At 29.7% G+C, this 18,695-nt stretch overlaps 1 protein-coding gene and 1 long non-coding RNA gene across 3 annotated transcripts; both read right to left on the reverse strand.

Annotated features, from left to right (window-relative positions):
- Nucleotides 1–625: 625 nt before the first annotated feature.
- On the reverse strand, nucleotides 626–1,866 carry LOC127148545 (uncharacterized). Its single transcript, XR_007819595.1, has 2 exons — nucleotides 1,489–1,866; nucleotides 626–894 (listed from the first exon to the last, which is right to left on the reverse strand). It is a non-coding gene; the product is annotated as an uncharacterized LOC127148545 (long non-coding RNA).
- An 11,835-nt stretch (nucleotides 1,867–13,701) lies between these two features.
- Nucleotides 13,702–17,322, reverse strand: LOC103504069 (two-component response regulator ORR9-like). Of its 2 annotated transcripts, none has more exons than XM_008468503.3 (5): nucleotides 16,763–17,322; nucleotides 16,549–16,661; nucleotides 15,788–15,865; nucleotides 14,435–14,502; nucleotides 13,702–14,279 (listed from the first exon to the last, which is right to left on the reverse strand). In XM_008468503.3, exons 1-5 carry the CDS (start codon nucleotides 16,893–16,895, stop codon nucleotides 13,943–13,945), a joined length of 729 nt encoding a protein of 242 aa, XP_008466725.2. In that variant the 5' UTR covers nucleotides 16,896–17,322; the 3' UTR covers nucleotides 13,702–13,942. The 2 variants fall into 2 exon arrangements, with proteins under 2 accessions (XP_008466725.2, XP_008466724.2); XM_008468502.3 differs by having other exon boundaries at nucleotides 13,702–14,282; nucleotides 16,763–17,309.
- Nucleotides 17,323–18,695: the final 1,373 nt, after the last annotated feature.

Here is an 18,695-nt window from a genome sequence, read left to right on the forward strand (position 1 = left end):
TTGAAATATAGGGCTAACTATAAGAATAGGCTATAGATAGGTTCATTCATCATTTAGTGGTGTTTAATCACTAATCTTTTCTTTTTTGTTGATCTTTAAGAGTTCACGACTACCAAACACAACAACTTGAAAATGGGTTAAAAGATGAGAAAATTCCCACCATAGTTTCTTGCATTTCTACTACAAAATTTCAAACGCCAAGAATTTTATAGTTCTCAATAAATCTTGAGTTTCTAGTTACAACTATTTTTGTACCGAGACTAGGACAATAAATCTATATTCTCTTGATTTTTTTGGATAACCAATGAAGAATTTGTTGGTTATTCTTGAATCTAGTTTCTTTTCATGTAGTTAATAAATGGATAACACGCTCTTTTAAATAGTCTCTAAGGTTCGGTTTATGTCTATTTGGTTTTTGAAGTTTCAGAATAGACACTTTGATTCTCACGTTTGCTAAACACTTCTAAATAGTCTCTGAGTTAACTTTAACTTAACAAAATGTTTACTAAACTATCAAGTAAGTTAACTTTAACTTAACAGAATGTTTACTTAACTGTCAAGTGTTGACGTAGACATTAGTTATATATTATATTGAATTAGTTGGAAAATAAAATAAAAGGAAAACTTTAAGATATTTAAAAACTTCAAAATATAGCTATAATGTGCCTCCAAAATCTACAAAAGAAGTTGAACAATCATAAGTTAACGTGTCACCACCAGAATACCCTTAAATCTCTGGTTCATCTTCCTTCTCCACTCATCTCGGCAAGGACTCTTCAACCCTCCATCTTTCCTTCGTCTTCCTTCTCCACTCATCTCAACAACGATTCTTCAGCCCTCCATCTCTTGCTCTTCTTCCTTGATCTCCACTCATCTCGGCAATGATTCTTCAACCTGTCATATGCCACACACAAATTTTTCTACTATCGGTCAAGTATTTTAATGAATGTTCATTTATTAATTCTTTGTTCCATCACAAAAACGAATTCTGTAGTCATTGATTTTTTAAAACTTCCAATAATTTGTACATTTATTAATTCTTTATTCTTTTTCGTTTTTGTCGCTGGTCCAAGGCTACTGTGCATATAAATTTTTAAGGTTGTAGTTGCCGAAATACAGAAAAATAGAAAAGTAAGAAAATTATCCCAAATGCTCAGCCTATTATTTTTCTTATTTGTTTTGTTTAACAAACTTTAAGTCACAATTGAAATAACAAACTTATAACATAATAGCATAAGAGTTTTTATATCAATTTATGATAAGTTGTAACTAATTTCTTAAGCAAAATAGAATTTGACCATATGACAGAAATTATTATATTTATGTGTATTTCTTATTAAGTTCGATAAATGCCATAATTTTTTTATTTACATAATGGATAACATCAATCTTATATTCCACTTTTATGGTCAACTTATTGTGGAAGATAATTTCTAGAGCTTTTGAGTCACAAGCCTCATATAAAGGCTTTGGTTTCGACACTTTCACCTGGTTAAACTGGTCATGCTCCCAACTGGGTCTTAGTCTCCAACTGCTTCTATTATGAGATTTACTCTTGCATTGACATCTACAATCTCTGTCCCGACGAGATGGCTTTTCTAATGTCATCTGAAAATTCATCCACCATTTGAATTGTAACTTTCTTTGAGTTGTCCAATCCAATAACACACTCTTCAATGGGGCCATAGAGCCCTTCAAGCTATCCTCTTGTTGAAAGCTATCCAACCTAGTAGCATTTGCTTCAAGGGTTGAGTCCCTGGTGTCATCAATTCTTTGACAAGCATTCCGTCTAAGTGGCTAGCTACCACCTCAATTCCGTTAGCCTTGCCAGAGACTTTATTCAGTCGAGTCTTTGGGAACCAAACTTGATAAGGACTTCTTTCAGATAAAGCATATGCTATTCCATCTCGACCAACTGGTCAACATGGGACTTGTCCAACTGTTTTATAGCTGACATAATTACAACTTCTTAACTTCGTGAGCCGACATAACTGTGATACCAATTGTCACGATCGCACTTCCTTAAGTGTCTCAAATTGATCATGCGACACTTATTTCCACACTAGAACAAGTCAGCCAAACGAAATCCAAATAGTCGATGGCACAATAGATGTACTTCGTGACATTCATCCTCGTTCTTGCAAAAAAAATTTAGAAAATTAGTTTAGTGCAAAATATTTTTTGCAAATGTTTGAAAAAAGGAAGATTGTTATATGGTTGAATTCATATTAGTGTTTCGGACTTAGAGTTATGCAGTGTTGTGTAAGTTTATATCTTATTCTATGCGATGAGGCATGATCATTGCACACTAAATTCTCTTTATGTCTCGCGTTCTCACATAGTTACTAAGTCCTCGTTGGGTACAAGTTTTCCTAATGTTTGCCCAAGTGTAAGCGAAACAATAGGTTTCCTGGATAATCCAAGATCGATATCAAAGCTTAGTTTTGGGGTCCAATGTTCATCTAGGCGATATAAAATAATTATCTATACGGTATGGCAAAGTGTAAGTTTAAACTATATCTACTATCTACACTAGAGAATCTGTAAAGGGGGGAATTAGAATGGAGGTGAGATGGAAGTGCAAACTAACTTGTGCAAGAAAGAGTGAAGGAAAGTCTCCACATTATTAGATGATTAAGCCACCTTGATGTAGTAGCGACCAATTAGCTAGCTTATGATTAAGGTGAGCACCTCTCAGTGCTTTAGACGCCACACTTGCTTGCCTCTACGGATTCATGATAAAGCTTGATTAAACGAGATCTATCTAGAAGGGTTTACTTACATGACTTATAGTACTTCTCTTTTAAGGGTGACAACCTCTTGGCGCCAAATACCCACACTTGTTCTCCTTTTTGGATACAAATGATGGAAGTTATCTTGCCAAGGTGGAGTTTGTCTTCAAACTCCTCGCGTGCGTTAGGCAGGTCCTTGCTACTTACTCTCTCGAGTAGTTGGCGACACACATTGGCCAAGTGATGACTATAGCTTAGCTAACGCGATAAGCTTTATAAGCTAAACTCCTTATCAAAAACTTATCACAAGACTAAACTACAGATAACACATTGACAAATGAACAGTAAAAAAATGATGGATTGAAAAGGTATAAACATATAGTGTATTAAAACATTTAGGCCTTAGGCCACTGTACAATGTGAACACATACATTACACATAAATATACAAATGAAAAGTAAAGAGAATGACTTTACAAGCTGGGGGGAAGAAAGATGGATTCTTCTCTGCTCTGACTCTAAGCTTTCACCTATAGATTGATTAGAGAAGAAGAAGAACTTTTACAGACGGCAGAAATGCTACTCCTTTTCGTCTTTCTCTAGGGTTTGGCCTATTCAGACCAACCACTTTACATGGTAGGGATGAAGTCCTTTTATAAGTAAGTTTCAGCAGGAAACTTCTATTCTTCTGCACATGTCAGCGCCGATTGCAGCTTTATCGAGTCACATCAACTCCAACTAACATACTTGTCTTCTAGTGAACCTTCTTTGCGTAATGACATAGATCTTCACCTAGATATTGTACTTGCTAAACGAACTCTTCTTGTGTAGCTTTTGCGCGAGGTCCTCTGCGATTCGCCAGTTTCTTCTTCTATTCCTATTCTTTCGTTAAGACACTAAAAACATGGTAAAACAGGTATGAAGACTTACGTACAATGTATTTCCAAATACTTATGAATTTACAACATAAGTTACACGTTTTGACACTTTTATTACGAGTTTTGGCTTCATTATTCTAACTAAAAGGCTATAATAACTTGTATTTCTACAAGTTATCATTATACGACTTAAGCAACACGGGATGACAACAACAACTTTATATCTTATAACTCTCAAATGTGTAGATATGATGATTAGTCTTACCCCCATAGTACATTTTGAACAAAAAGAGAAGTGTCAGGCTTGCATATGCTAAAGAGCGAGCGATCAGTTATAATAAAAATATTAAGAAATAAAAATATGATGAAAGCAATAGTAAAAGGTGTTGAAGAGGTCATGCGACCATGGACAACACGTTCTGGACAAGCACGACTATGACACCTAGCCCTTTCATGAGGTTAACGATTCAAGTTTTGCATTCTTACCTTATTAAATTCTTGGTAGTCTATTTTAAAGATATTCTAGTATGTAGTAGTTCTCCTAAAGAACATCTTTCTCACTTGCATGCATAAACTTTTCAAACACTTCAAGAAAACAATTTTAGTATTAATTTCAAGAAGTGTTCTTTATTGGTCAAAGAAATATATTTTTTGGGTTTTGTCATTAATGAATTTGGTATATTCGTAGATACTAACAAGATTAAGGCAATAAAAAATTGGCTTCAACCTAAAAAGGTAAAAGAATTACATGACTTTCTTGATCTTCCATCTTTCTACAAAAAACTCATAAAAAATTATAGTACAATTGCATCCCCTCTAACGAAATGTTTAAAGAAAGAAAAAATTGCATGGTCTGACCCTCAAACACAAAGTTTTATCCTTTTAAAAGATAGGTTGACAAATACACCCGTTCTTGCCCTACCGATTTTTCTCAACCATTTAAGGCAGCGGTCGATGCTTGCGAATATGAAATAGGATTGGTTTTCTCTTAATACACTCACCCAATTGAGTATTTTAGTGAGAAATTAAGTGAAGTACGACAAAAGTGGAGCATCTACGAACAAGAACTTTATTCGTTGGTAAGAGCTTTAAAGGTTTGGGAACATTATCTTTTAGGCCAAAAATTCATTTTATATTCTGATCACTCATCCCTCAAATATTTACAAACCCACAAAATAATTAGTAGGATGCAATGCTAGATGAGTCTCTTTTATCCAATATTTTCAATTCATAATAAAGCATAAGATGGGTAAAACTAATGTTGTGGCGGATGCTCTTAATAGGAAAGCCAATCTTCTCGCTATTCTAAAGACTCAAGTAGTATCTTTCGACTCTTTACCAAATCTTAATAAAGATGGCCCTAGTTTTGACAATATTTGGTCTTACTTGTTGATCATATTAATTGTAATGTTTTCCACTTGACTAACGATGTTCTTTTTAGGAATAATTTTCTTTGTATTCCTAGAACATCACTTCGTGAGGCTTTGATTAAAGAACTTCATAGCAATGGCCTTGCGAAGCATTTTGGTATTGATAAGATCTATCACCACTTAGTGAAACATATTATTGGCCAAAATTACGTAGGGATGCCATAAAGTTTGTCAAATACTATTTTATGTGTCAAACTACCAAGGGAAAGTAGCAAAATACAAGCCTTTACACCCTATTACCTATTTCCAAAGACATTTGGGAAGATTTGTCCATGGACATCATCTTACGCCTTCCAAGAACTCAAAGGAGGTATGATTCCATATGTGCGGGCAGTTGATCGATTAGAAAGATGTCTCACTTTTTACCTTGTAGGAAAGCCTTAAATGTCGTTTATGTAGCTAACCCATTCTATAAAGAAATAGTTTGTTTTCACGGAATACCTAAATCCCTAATGTTCGATCGAGATGTAAAATTTATAAGCTACTCTTAGAAGACTCTTTAAAAAAATTCAATATGACACTTAAGTTTAGCACCACGAGTCATAAACAAATGGAAAGACAAATCAAAGTCACCAATTGAACTCTGGCCAACCTCATAAGTGCATTGGTGGAGACAAATATAAGCAATGAGGCCTTATCTTAGCGAGCTGAATTCGCCTACAACCATATGAAGAATAGATTAGTAGGGAAGTCACAATTTTAGATTGTTTATACTAAATTACTTAGACTAATTGTTGACTTGGTAACATTCCATATAATGTTGATCTCAGTGTGGAAGCCATAAACATGATGAAAGGATAGCTAAGCTTAATAAGGAAGTGACAAACCAAACTGAAAAGATTAATGAAAATTATAAGACACAAACCGACATACATAAAAGTTTCAAAGAATTCAAAGAAGGAGATATAGTAATGGATCAACTTCCAAAGAACAAGACTTCTTATTGGAAAATAAAATAAACTTCCACCAAGGAGCATAGTACCTTTTTTGGATAATAAAGAGGTTCAGTGAAAATGCCTACAAGATTGAGTTGCTCGACCACCTGCACATCAATCCTATTTCAATATAGGGTATATTTTTTAGTATTTTCCTCCTGATCAACTGCACATTTTAGCCTAAAACTCGATGACAAGTTTTTCGGGAGGGGGGGATTTGATGTAGTAACTGTTAGTTGGTTGTTGTGTTTTAACTATAGTGGTTGTTTTTTTAACTGTGTTTAAATGCTAGATATCACTTTCTAGGCATTAAGTAATAGTGACAAATGGTTGTATAGTGCTAAGTCAACTATTGTCCATAGTATAAAAACTTCATAGCATAGGTTGTTATTACATATTTTTTAATTTAGAATATTAATAAAATTTCTAGACTTCTTGCTTCTAAGATTACTTCTTTAAGAGTCCATCACATACAATAATAATAATAAAATGAAAAGAAAATAATAATAATAAATATTATTGTTATTATTTGAGTCCATAAATAGCATTGGAATGCTTAAGTTAAGAAAAGGAAAAAGAAAAAGAAAAAGAAAAAGAAAAAGAAAAAGGTTATTTATCATCTTCACTAAGATAACCCTCTTTTGTCGTCGATGCCTCACCAATTTTAGTTATGATTAGCTCCTTTGGCAAAACGTGAAGATTTAAAGTGATGAATTTTCCTATCAAGAATAAGAGAATTTTTCAACTTTCATTTGAGCAACCTTGGTAAGCTAAGATCATTAAGTTAAAAATTTGTTAATTTAATTTTGGATCTAATTGGAGTTTCTTTAAAGGTTCAATTGGCTAATTTCTTTAAAATTTAAATTTTGGATTTTTCTCAATCAAGGTTGAATTGGTTTCAACTCCATTTTTTGGAAGTTAATTAGAATTTTTGGATGATGATCAATTGCTAATTTCATTAATTAAGATACTGAAATTTTCTTTTATGATTAGGATCAAATTAATTGGAGAATTTTTACTGTCAGCTAGGGAGTACATTGTTTGGCTAAAATCTCCAGGTAAGAGATTCCCCTACTAGACCTTCGACTGAAGTTAAGAGCTTGCATGTAATTTTCCATTATGCATTGATGTAGCTAAGATGCATAATGTGTTAATTTTGATGACTTATATTGTTTTGATGATTGATTTACGTTGATGATGATACATGATATATCAATCACATGATTAATAACATTAAGATTAATATTCATTCCATGTTTATAATGATGTTACGTTATGCTATATGCTATGGATGCGCGTTCTGTTAACTTTGTTTATTAGAGTTGTACCCACATGGGTGTTTCTCGGGATCACCACCTTTTTATGATTGTATAGTCCGACTGGATCACCAGTCTAGTATATGAATGACTCGACGGGGTCACTCACAGTCCGATAGTCTTAGTGTTTTCTCTAGGTCCACTAAAGACCAGTTTGTCCTGGGTGTTCCTTGGGTTCACTGAAGACCAGAGATATTCCTACGAGATTACAGATTACATGTATTCGAGAACGTGTCAGTTTATGGGTACTACTCTACAGGACTCTAATGGGAAGTTAACATACACCTAGTGGGACTAGTAGTAGGTCCCTTACTAAGTATATGTTTATACTCAGTCTTTCTATGTTTAATATTTTGGCAAAGGTAAAAGTAGAAGAAAGTTGGCGAGTGACAAAGAAGGATTCGTGACATGCCATATGGGGACTCAGTTTTGCTTCCACGTCTATGTATTAGTGCTTCAGTATTCTGTTTTTAATGAAATTTAGTCTTCCTCTTTTCAAGAAAGTGTCTCTTGTTATTGTTTTCTTTTTAGTAATGACCTCAGTTTAGTACAAAGAGTTGAGTTGTTACAGTTTATGTCTCTACATAAAGTTCAAGTTTACTCAAAATAGCCTCGAGACTTAGTTTATTGGATTTAAAATTATAGTATTCAATTTCTAAATAACGACTTTATTGAATAAAATATAATTACAAACTATGAGTTTTAGGATATAAATTCCAACACAATTAATACCGTTTTGATTGGGGTATTTTTTGTATTTTTCATTATGGTGGGCTTTTTCCATTTCTAAAATTATTAAAGTGTAAATATTTTACCGTTTTATTATATTTTTTAAAAAACTTTTTTTTTATCTAAATTGAGCTTTGTAATTTAATTTTATTTTGCAAAAAATACCTTTATTTGTTGTTTTTTTAATTATTGAACTCATATATGTTTATTTGAGTTTTATTTCCTTTGAGTTAGGGGTAGAATGGACTTTTCCTGTCATTTTTAGTGCAGTAGGTTGGGTTTAAAGTAGGTAAGCAAAATGCAACATGTTAATTTTTGATATTTTGAAGATTTAAGGTTTTTTATAAATGAAAATTCTCTTGTAGATGACAGAGTCTCATCACCATTCTATTGCAGTTCTTGACTCGGGGTTGCATGCGAAGAACATTTAGGTAAGTTTGATTACCTTGCTTGTGGAGTGTTCAAACTTGGAGTGAGGAACGTTTTTTGTCTTCGACCAAAGGTGATCCAAATCTCTTGGTCTTCGATCAAAGGGTTTTCGTACCAACCTCTAAGCCATTGAATGTGAAACCATTCAGATTCTATACAAGCAAGTATCATTAAGGGAGTCGTTAGGAGCATTCATGGGTTTGTCATAATGGTAGTGCAATTGTCCATTGATTATCAGCTCAACGGTTCTGAAAGTTTAAAAGGTGCAATGATGACCCAAGCGTCGGTTACGAATCACCATATTATATAAACCAAGGTCGTTGGTCAAAGATATGCCCAAATAAGGTTGAATATCCTACTATTTTCTCCATTGTCTAGCTACTTTGAAGCACAAGACTAAATTAAGCGTTGGAGTGTGTTACTAGACTTCACATTCATGCTTACCTTTTTTTTTTTATTTTATTTTTATTTTATCTTGTAGGCACTCAGACGAATCTCCCACAAAATTCATGATTGAGACGAATCTCCCACAAAATTCATGATTGATCCATTTTCTGGCATCAACAATCATATTCAAAATTAGTCTGAAACATTATCTAATTTTATACTTTTATATGAAACTTTCGTATCATCGAAATTGGTTTTGAATGATTAAGGCTATATTTGAAAATAATATGAAAAATGTTAAAAAAAACGATTTTAACAATTTAGAGTTTTGAAATTTAAAATGAGTTCCAAAGGTTCAAAGATGTTTAAATATAGTAATGGGGAATGGGTTCCACTAGTTTGTACTATCTAGAATTTAATATTTGAAAAATAACCGTTTAGGAATATTCCAGAATGTTGAAAGTTTAAAGTTCTTTTTTTTTTTAATTGTAAACAAAGAAAAGTAGTTTTAAATTATTTTGTTTTTCGTGGAATAAAATCTGGTAAGATATTTATTTTTAGATATTTATTTTAGAGGAAGACAGTTAATGCCGTTTTGGAGGATGCCAATTTTCAATTGAGAGCAGTTGGCGACTTCAAGTGCGTGGGGGTCAGTACACTGAATCATTGATTGCGTATTTGCTTTATTAATCATCGAAAATTTTGAAAAATGAAAAATAAAATAAAATAAATAAATGAATATATTACAAACTTAATTCGGATATTATTGTTGCTAAAATTGCCTCTATTTGTTAAATATTGTATCATAAATTTAGTACAATGTCTGCCATTTCCATTTCAACCCTTCATTAAATGTAAATGCTTAACTCAAATTTCCATGTTTCCATGTCAAATGATAATGTAACTGTATTCTCTTTCCAATGTCTTAGGTTCAACTCAAGACATTCTTATTCTTTCCTATGTCTTGAATTGAACCTAAGATTATTGTCTCTCCAATGTCTTGGATTGAACCTAAAACCTCTTTTTCACACAAATCCTTCTAATTAGTAAATGAGAGACTTTTGTTTTTTTAAATCAAACCATATTAAAATTTCAATTCTTTTATAGATTACATATTTTATCTTTCATTCATTTGTTACAAATTTTATGAAAATTTATAATTATATTTTTTAATAATGACCCTAATTAAAATTTTTAAATGTAAATTAAAATATTTTTTAATAACCAAATTACATTCATTTAAAAGATAAAATAAAATAAACGTGTTCCTCAACTTGGACATTGTCGGTTTTGAATTTTGTGTTGTGGCTTCTCTGGATTCTTTGGTTCTTATTGGTACTATTGTCAATATGATACATGTGTAGATGCTTCATAGTACAAATTTAGACCAATACCTGTGAGTTAGTCCTTCGCAAGTGTTCGTAACACCAGTTGAGTCACAATTACCATTTTACCCCTAGATTACTTCTAGTCCTTAAATATCAATGCTCCTCTAATGAATAACCTATTTATGGCCCAACCATTAAACAGAAACCTCTCTCATGCCATAGAGAGGATGGGGCCCTTTGTTCAAGTCCAATAAACACCATTTAAGGGAACACTTATCTACTTACCCTAACGTCGGGAATTAGTGAATTTCATCTTGTGTGATTATGTTCCCAACTCCCCACTCGGTTTTTTCTCTAAAATGATAAACATATTGAGTCGACAATCTGGACACTTTCACCCATACAAATCAAAGGACAATCCCTCACGAATAAGAATTCATAATACACTCAGGATTAAGACTAAATTACCTAGGTCATCCTAATGAAATAGAAACCTAACTAGTTAAAGGAGTTACATCTTGTGGTTACTATTTCGTGGCCTGATTTTACGCAAACTTATTGCATAGGATACCCTCACTCGCATGTCACCTACACGAATGTGTTAGATCATTGCGTTTGTATCAATTACAAAGTGAGTCGTATTTATAGTGTTACCAGGATAAGGTACTTAGCCTTATATCTATACTATAAACCCTTTAAGTTGTATCTCGAACATTAATCCATGTATGTCTCTACATACTGTTCAAGACTCATCAAACAGCTTATGATGTTAGTTTATTGGATTTAGGCTATTAAGACAAAATTAATAATATAATCAATAACACTTATTAAAATTATAATAATAACACGTTATTAATAACGATCTATGGATTATATTTACTTTATACGAGTTTTAGAACATAAAACCCAACAATAACATTATAGATTAATATTAAATGAAAAGAACTTACAAATTGAATAACGATTATACTTTTTCCTCAAATTGATAATGATTCTTTCTTTTTAGATATTAATCAAACCCAACAGAACTACACAAAAAAAATAATATGAGAAATTTTGTATAAATTATTAAAAACATTAAAAAAAATATATTAAGTACAATTTATTTATGTGATAATTTGTTTCGTTCTCTATGTCCCGATCTACAAAATGTAGGAGCAGTAGTATCATAAGATAAATAAAATCTATAATTAAAACAAAATATAAATTCAATAAAATAAATACTAACTACTAAAAAAATTTAATTCTTCAATAGATCAAAATGTTGGACTAAAAACTTGCTTCACTACAAAAAATTTTGGAATGACCTATTTATAAATATTTTTATTTTACTGCTTTTTATAAAAGAAATTATGAAAGAAATGATTGAGAAAAAACGGTAATTAATGAGAATAAAACTAATAAAAATATTTGTATATCAAATCTAAGGTTTTGGTTTTAGCGATTGAATTGGAGTGAGCCAAATTTAAATACAAGGGAAGGAAACCGAGGTTACTAAAAAAACAATAATTAAAATGAAAGATAGAGTGGAGATAAGTTGTATTTGAAGAAGAGAAAGTGAAAAAAAGAAAGTATTATTTTATTATTATTTTTCTTTTATCTACATGTAAAAGAAGAGAAAATATTTATTATTTAGAATTATTTTAATTAAACATATTTATTATGTTATTCTTCATTTTCACTTCTTCTTTTTAATTTTTACTGGAAGAGAAATTAAAGTACTCAAACAAATTTATTATTTTAATCTTTACCGAAAGAGAAAGTCTTCAAACCTATTTTGGAATTTTATTAAAAATATATATTATTATATTCTTCATTTTCCATGTATAAGAAAAATGAAGCATTGATTTAATTTATTTTCAGGTAAAAGAAAATTTTATTATCTTATCATTCAGGAAGTAGAGAAATCGAAGGAAGAGGAAGAAGATATTATTATTTGTTGAGACATTGGAGAGAGAAAACAAAATAATTTTAAAACTATTAAAAACTACAATATTATAATAAATATTTTTAAAACTAAAATAAAGGACTCTTTTCAAAAATAGAAAAAAGCGGCAAAGTATCAATTTCGAAAATGAAAAAAGCCCAGAGGCCTAACGTGTAAAATACCAAAAATATTGTCTCGTCAACGATGCGTTCAATTCTATCGTTTAATTTGTTACACGATTGTTTAATTAATAGGGTTACACGATTGTTTAAATTTGGCTACATAATCATTTGACTATTCTAAATTTAAACATTTTTTCAAAATTTGGTATACGATCATTTAGATTTGGCTACACGATCTAAACAATTTTTTTTTTCAAAATTTAGTATAAATAATTTTTTTCAATATTCTATATACACAATCTTTTAGTTTTGGTTAATAGTAGAGAGAAATAGATTTGATAAAGGTAACCGGAAGTCAAATCTGAAATATTTGAAAAATGGTCAACTTTATTGATTTATTAAACTGTATATTTATGAAAGTTTCCTAAAATAAATCTATAAAATATTTTATTTAAATAAAACCTACAACTGTAACACCTTAATTCAATTATTATATTATTTGTAACAAACTATTATTAGTACGTTTCATTAGGTTTTCCTTAAAATAAGAATAAATTTAAGCAATTCATGAGATTAGAGAGTCTATGTAAAGTTGTTTTAATTATAAGATAAACTATAATATTTATTTTGATTATTTTATATTCCCCCACGTGGCTTTTGATTATTTATAATATCTTTTTTTTTTTTAAGAAAAAACTATAATATTCATTAAACTATAATTTTAGTCACTGTGATTTTGAAAAAAGTTACAACAATGTTGGTGTTTGTGGTTTAGAAGAAATTACAATTTAGTAGTTTATAATTAGAAATTAATTGTTATGATTTGATAGAAGATTTCCTAAGCAATCTCTGGCAGACAAACTAACTAAACTATATTTATGAGATTTTATTAATTATAAGGATTAAATTTCAACTTTTTTAAAAAATATATTTCTATGCTTATTAATTTATTCGAATTATTAGTCTGGCATTAAAGTGTCAATATTTGTTTTACGACTAAATAAGTAAGGATTGATTTTTATACTCTTAATTAATTAATTATTTTTATAATAAAAAATTAAAGACATTTTACTAACAATTTGATTCCACCTAGAAAAGGATTCAAAACATTCAATTGAAGTTCAAACAAGTTAGGAAAAAAATACCCACTCTCAACACTTGATAACATATAAGTTTGTGGTGTGGTGGTATAAGTATCATTACTTTTACATATAAGTCCAACAATAATATAAGAAATTGGTTGAGTATTATATTAGTAAAATGCCTTGAGAAGTAGGTGGTGTTATGAACTAAGTCTTCAAAACCTTATTTCCTCTTCTATCTTTAATTATCTTTAATTTGTGCTTTACTCCTTGTTTTCAAGTAATGTTATGTGGAGCGAGTTTTTGTAGTGAAATATATTACCTAAAATTACAACATACGTTATAAACCTCAACCCCATATTCGATATGATCCCCCTCCCCATATGGTTTGAAGATATATACACATATGTTCAAATTAGAATTAATTGATTACCCTCCAAAAACATTCCAATTTTGGGAGACTTTCCTCCATCTTCATCCATCCATCCATCCAACACAAACACATTCATTACCAAATAAATTACGGTATACAAAACAACAATCCATTTTACATCTCCAAATTCCCCTTTTTCTCCGCTTGGTATCAAACAACTCCCAGATGATTGCAGCCGAGGTGTTCGGCGAAATGCCAATGCCCCATTTCCAACTTTACCCTCCAGCTTGCAATTCTTTCAGTTTTGGTCGTGATCTTTCTTCACAATGCTCCGCAGTTGCCGCCTTTCTTTTGCTCAAGCTATTATTATTGTTGTTGTTATTATTACTACTACTACTATTATTAACGCTATTCTTACTCTCTTCTAATTTCGAGTTTTCTTCGTCATCGATAGCGATTCCGATTCCAATTCCAAGTGTTGTTTGTTGTTCCTTGATTTGTTGATCAGAAGCACAACGGGTGATAGATTTTTGAAGGCGAGGCTCGAGCTTTTTGACATCCGATAATTGAAGGGGCTTTAGAAGGAATTCCTCTGCCCCTTCCTCTAAACACCTGCTTTAGTTGATATTTATTTGAGAAGTGTTTTATCATATATATAATTAAGTAATTATGAAATATAAATGAAATTTAATAAATTTAAGGTTTGATATTAGATAAAGAGAAATTTAATTTAGATAAAGAAAATTGAGTTAGAGATGATAATTTACATGTTGATTCTTGATGGCTCGTTCTCTGATGACATCACAACAACAGGAATATCCTTCCAATAAGATCCCTGCACATCCACGTTTTCAAAATTTTCTATTACTACAACACTTTTCATCTTTTCATTTTAAAAAATAAAAATATGTTTTTAAAAAATTTAGTGTCTTTGTCTCCTTCCATAATGAAAAAGAAAAAAAAAAATCCAATAATTATTAATTAAATAGGCGGTATTGTTGTCTACTTTTTTAGGTTAATGCATTAATTTTAGTTGAAATTTTATGAATTCAAACCAAATTAATACTTGAAAACTAATAAAAAGTAGTTTTAAAAAGTTCAGGTTTTTTTTGAAAAAATTTGGCTTGGAGTTTAAAAGATTACCAAAATATTATAAGAAAACAAATATTAAAAAAATGCTCGAAGGATCGAAGCTTTTTACTATTTTTCTTTTTTCAAAATTTCATGATTTAATTTTTTTAAATTAAGAAAAAAAGGGGATAAATATCACTAATAGAAAATGGATTAAAAAAAAAACTTATAAACACAAATAGTATGTATAAACTTGATTCTAAAAATAAAAAATAGCCATCAAACCAAATTTAATATAGCAAAAAGAGTTATTTTTAGTTCTAAGCAGTTATAACATAGACCTATCCACTCGTATATCTATTTAATGGATAAAAGTAGTTTTTCTTTGGAGTAAAACAATGGATTAGGAATTCAAAACTAAAAATCTTTTAATCACATATACATGTTATATTTTATCTCATCTCATCATCTCAGTTACATTCATTTTAACAAAATTGTCGAATAAAAAAAAAAAATCAAATTGTCGAATGAAAAAAAGAAAGATTTTTTTTTTTTTTTTTTTTAATTTCAAATATGCTAGATAGGCAACTCTTATACTTTTCAAATTTAGGTTATTTGATTTGATTCTAAACAATTTGAATTAAATTTTCAAAAAATAGAAACAAAGTTAATGTCCAGAGAGAGGTACAGAATAATGCAGTTTATGTATATATATTGAGAAAGTAAAATTTTGCAAGGTTTGGGTGCCTGGAATTTCTATATTCAGGTAAAGTTTTTGTCCATTATCATCTTTTTTTATACCGACTTGGAATATCATCCTACTTTGTTTTTTTTTTTTTTTTTTTTCCTTTCTTTAAATATATTATACTTCTTTTTTTATTCAAACTTAGATATCTTAGTTTGTGAGTTAAATAAAAAGAAGAAGCATATATTATTCTTGTGTATCACCAATGGTAGATTGTAAAATGAAGAATTAAATAGAAAAAATAGAAGCGAAAATTGAGGTGATTAATTGTTGGAAGTATGAAAGGGTGGAAGTGGAAATTGACCTTGAGTCGTTTGAGTAGATCATAACCACTCATCCCAGGCATACAGAAATCTGTCATGATTAGGTTGACTTTGACTTCCTGTAAATGCAAAATCAACATCTAAATCATTTTCAAAAATTATTATTATAATAAAAATCAAGGGGTTTTCTTTTTCTTTTTTTTTTTTTCTTTTCTTTTTTTAAATAAAATAAAAAAATAAAAAAAATAAAAATAAAAACATAGGGGTCCCCATGTCTAAAACATATTCCACAGAAAATCTTCATCAATTCCCGGCTGATTGAATGCACTGTTGAAAAAAATAATTGTATTCTACCTAATATTTTCTTCCACATGTGATCCACAAAATTTCAATAAATACTTTCTTCTTTGTTCTTACCTTTTAATTTACACCATTTTCATTTTTTTATTTTTCACCTATATATTTTCAAAACTATTTCAAATCACACATTTGTTTAATACTTAACATGTTTAAAAGTAATTGATCTGTATATATATATATATATATATACATCTTATAAAACATGTTTTAATTTTATTTATTTATCAATACATTTAAAACTAATTTTATAAATATATATATATATATATATATATTTAAAATTCTAATGAAAGTGATTCCAAAGGGCAATATAAATAATTCCATTGTCCATCAATTCTTCTGATACATTTTGTTGTGTTAATTTCTTTAAGAATGCGCATAGAAGAAAATGGACATTGGGAGATAGAAAATTGGAAAAAAAATAAGAAAATAAGAAAATAACCTGATGTTGGGAGAGTTGTGAGGAAGAAAATGAAGAAGAAGAAAATGGATCAAGATCATGATCAAGAAGGCCCAAATATCTAAGAGCTTTATCACCAGACTCAACACAGGTAACTGCATAATTGGAGGAAGAAGAAGAAAACAAACCAGTTATTAAAAAAAAAAAAACAATTAAAAATATTAAATGATATAAATAAATAATAAAAAAATTGTACCTTGACATGAAGAAATTGTTAAGAGCTTTTCCAAAAGCTTTCTATCAATAAGACTATCATCAACAGCCAATACATGGAAATGGTGGTGTTGTTGTTGTACTTTCTCCTCAACTTCTGTTTTCTTCAACTCCATTTTCCTTCTTCTCGCTTTTCTTCTTCTTCTTCTTCTTCTTTCTTCTTCTTTCTTCTTCTTCTTCTTCTTCTTCTCTTCAAGATCAGAAGCCTGTAGCTAGAATGACGAATATCCAAGGAAAATATGTAGTTATATTTTTATTTTATTTTTCAAAATCTCAAAATTATGATGGTTTTGACATTATAGGGGAAGTTTTAGAAGAAAATGGGAAGAAATGGGAGCTATAGGTGGTGGGGTGTGGTAATATTTGAGGTTTTCATGAAGAAGTGAGTGAAGAAGAAAGAAGAAAGAAGAAAGAAGAAAGAAAAAAGAAATAGTTAGTGATCAAGAAGTATAGTTGTAGTTGTAGATGTCATGTGTGTGTTTGTATTTTCTCAGGCTTCAGATCTCTCCATAGATTCTCTATACCCCATTCCTACAACCACCATTTATCTATTTCTTTCTTATTTTAAATATGATTTTGGTCCTTATACTTTCAATAATTTTTTTAATCATAAATTATATCCTACAATAGCAAAAGTTAAGCCTACAATCAAATGTAGTTTGTTGCATATAATCAAATATAGTTTGTTGCGTTGAAAACTTCTCGATAGCAAAATTCTTTTAAACGACAAAATTGTTAAAAATATTTATAAATATAGCAAAGTTACCGTCTATTAGCAACATATTACTATGATAGACTTCTATGTATCTATAACTGCTGCGGTATGCTCATAAATAGTGAAATACCTTTATATTTTATAAATATTTTAATTTGTTTTAGAATATTAGAAAACAACCATAAATGTATTTATTTCACTTTTTTGTCTTTATATTTTTGTAAAAACATCTATTGACATTGACATTTTCCTAGAATTTATATCTTTAAAATTTTCATCCATATTAACCTTTTAAATATTACTTTCAATAAATTTTAAATTTGACGATGTAGAATTCGCATACGAAAATAGTTAGTTGGTCAGAAAAGAAAATAGAATACAAATGTATGAATGAATTTTCACAATTTACGAAGAAAGATTAGCAATGAAGGTAAAATTCTATGTTTTAATGGAATAAAATGAAAGGAACAAAATTTAAATTTAAATTTAATAGAAAAGATATAGACTAAAATATAAAAGTAGAGGGGGTTAAAGACTCAAATAGAAAAGGTGAAAAAGAAGGACAAAACGGTATTTTAATTAGTATTAATTAATTTCTTTTATTTGGTGTCCTTTTTCCCTTTTACTTTTCTTGGTTAAGATTTTGTTTGATTGCCAAGAAAAAATCCCAAGATCTTTGTTCCCATTCGGTCATCATGATGATGGAAAAGAGTTGATTTTAGGTGTTAGTTGGATTTGATTCAATTAATTAATTAAACACCCTTTCTGATATTAATTAGAAGAGAGTACTTAACTAATCAAACTATCATTGAATTGGATTCTCTCCCCTCTCCATTTTCCCCATGGTTTTGTCCTTTTTTTTTTTTAATTCTATTAATGCAATATTAATTACTTGTAATATTAAGGAAGGTAATTGATTTCTCTTTCTAAACTTTGTTTGGGAATTTCATTTTCACCTAATTTAAATAGATACTCTTTACCTGTATTTCTCAGCATCTCTTTTTAACCCTTCATTATTATTGGCATACCATCTTAAATCTAGATAGATTTTACCTGTCACCATTACATCTTTATTTTCTTTCATCCATACTCACTTTTATTTCCAAAAAAATAATGTTATTTTTTAACTAAGGTAAACCACAATATACATATATTCGTTTTTCTAAATTTAAAAGCTTAAATTGACATCCCTGTTTTAGAA

The sequence above is a fragment of the Cucumis melo genome, chromosome 3, assembly GCF_025177605.1.
Source record: "Cucumis melo cultivar AY chromosome 3, USDA_Cmelo_AY_1.0, whole genome shotgun sequence".
Lineage (NCBI taxonomy): Eukaryota > Viridiplantae > Streptophyta > Magnoliopsida > Cucurbitales > Cucurbitaceae > Cucumis > Cucumis melo.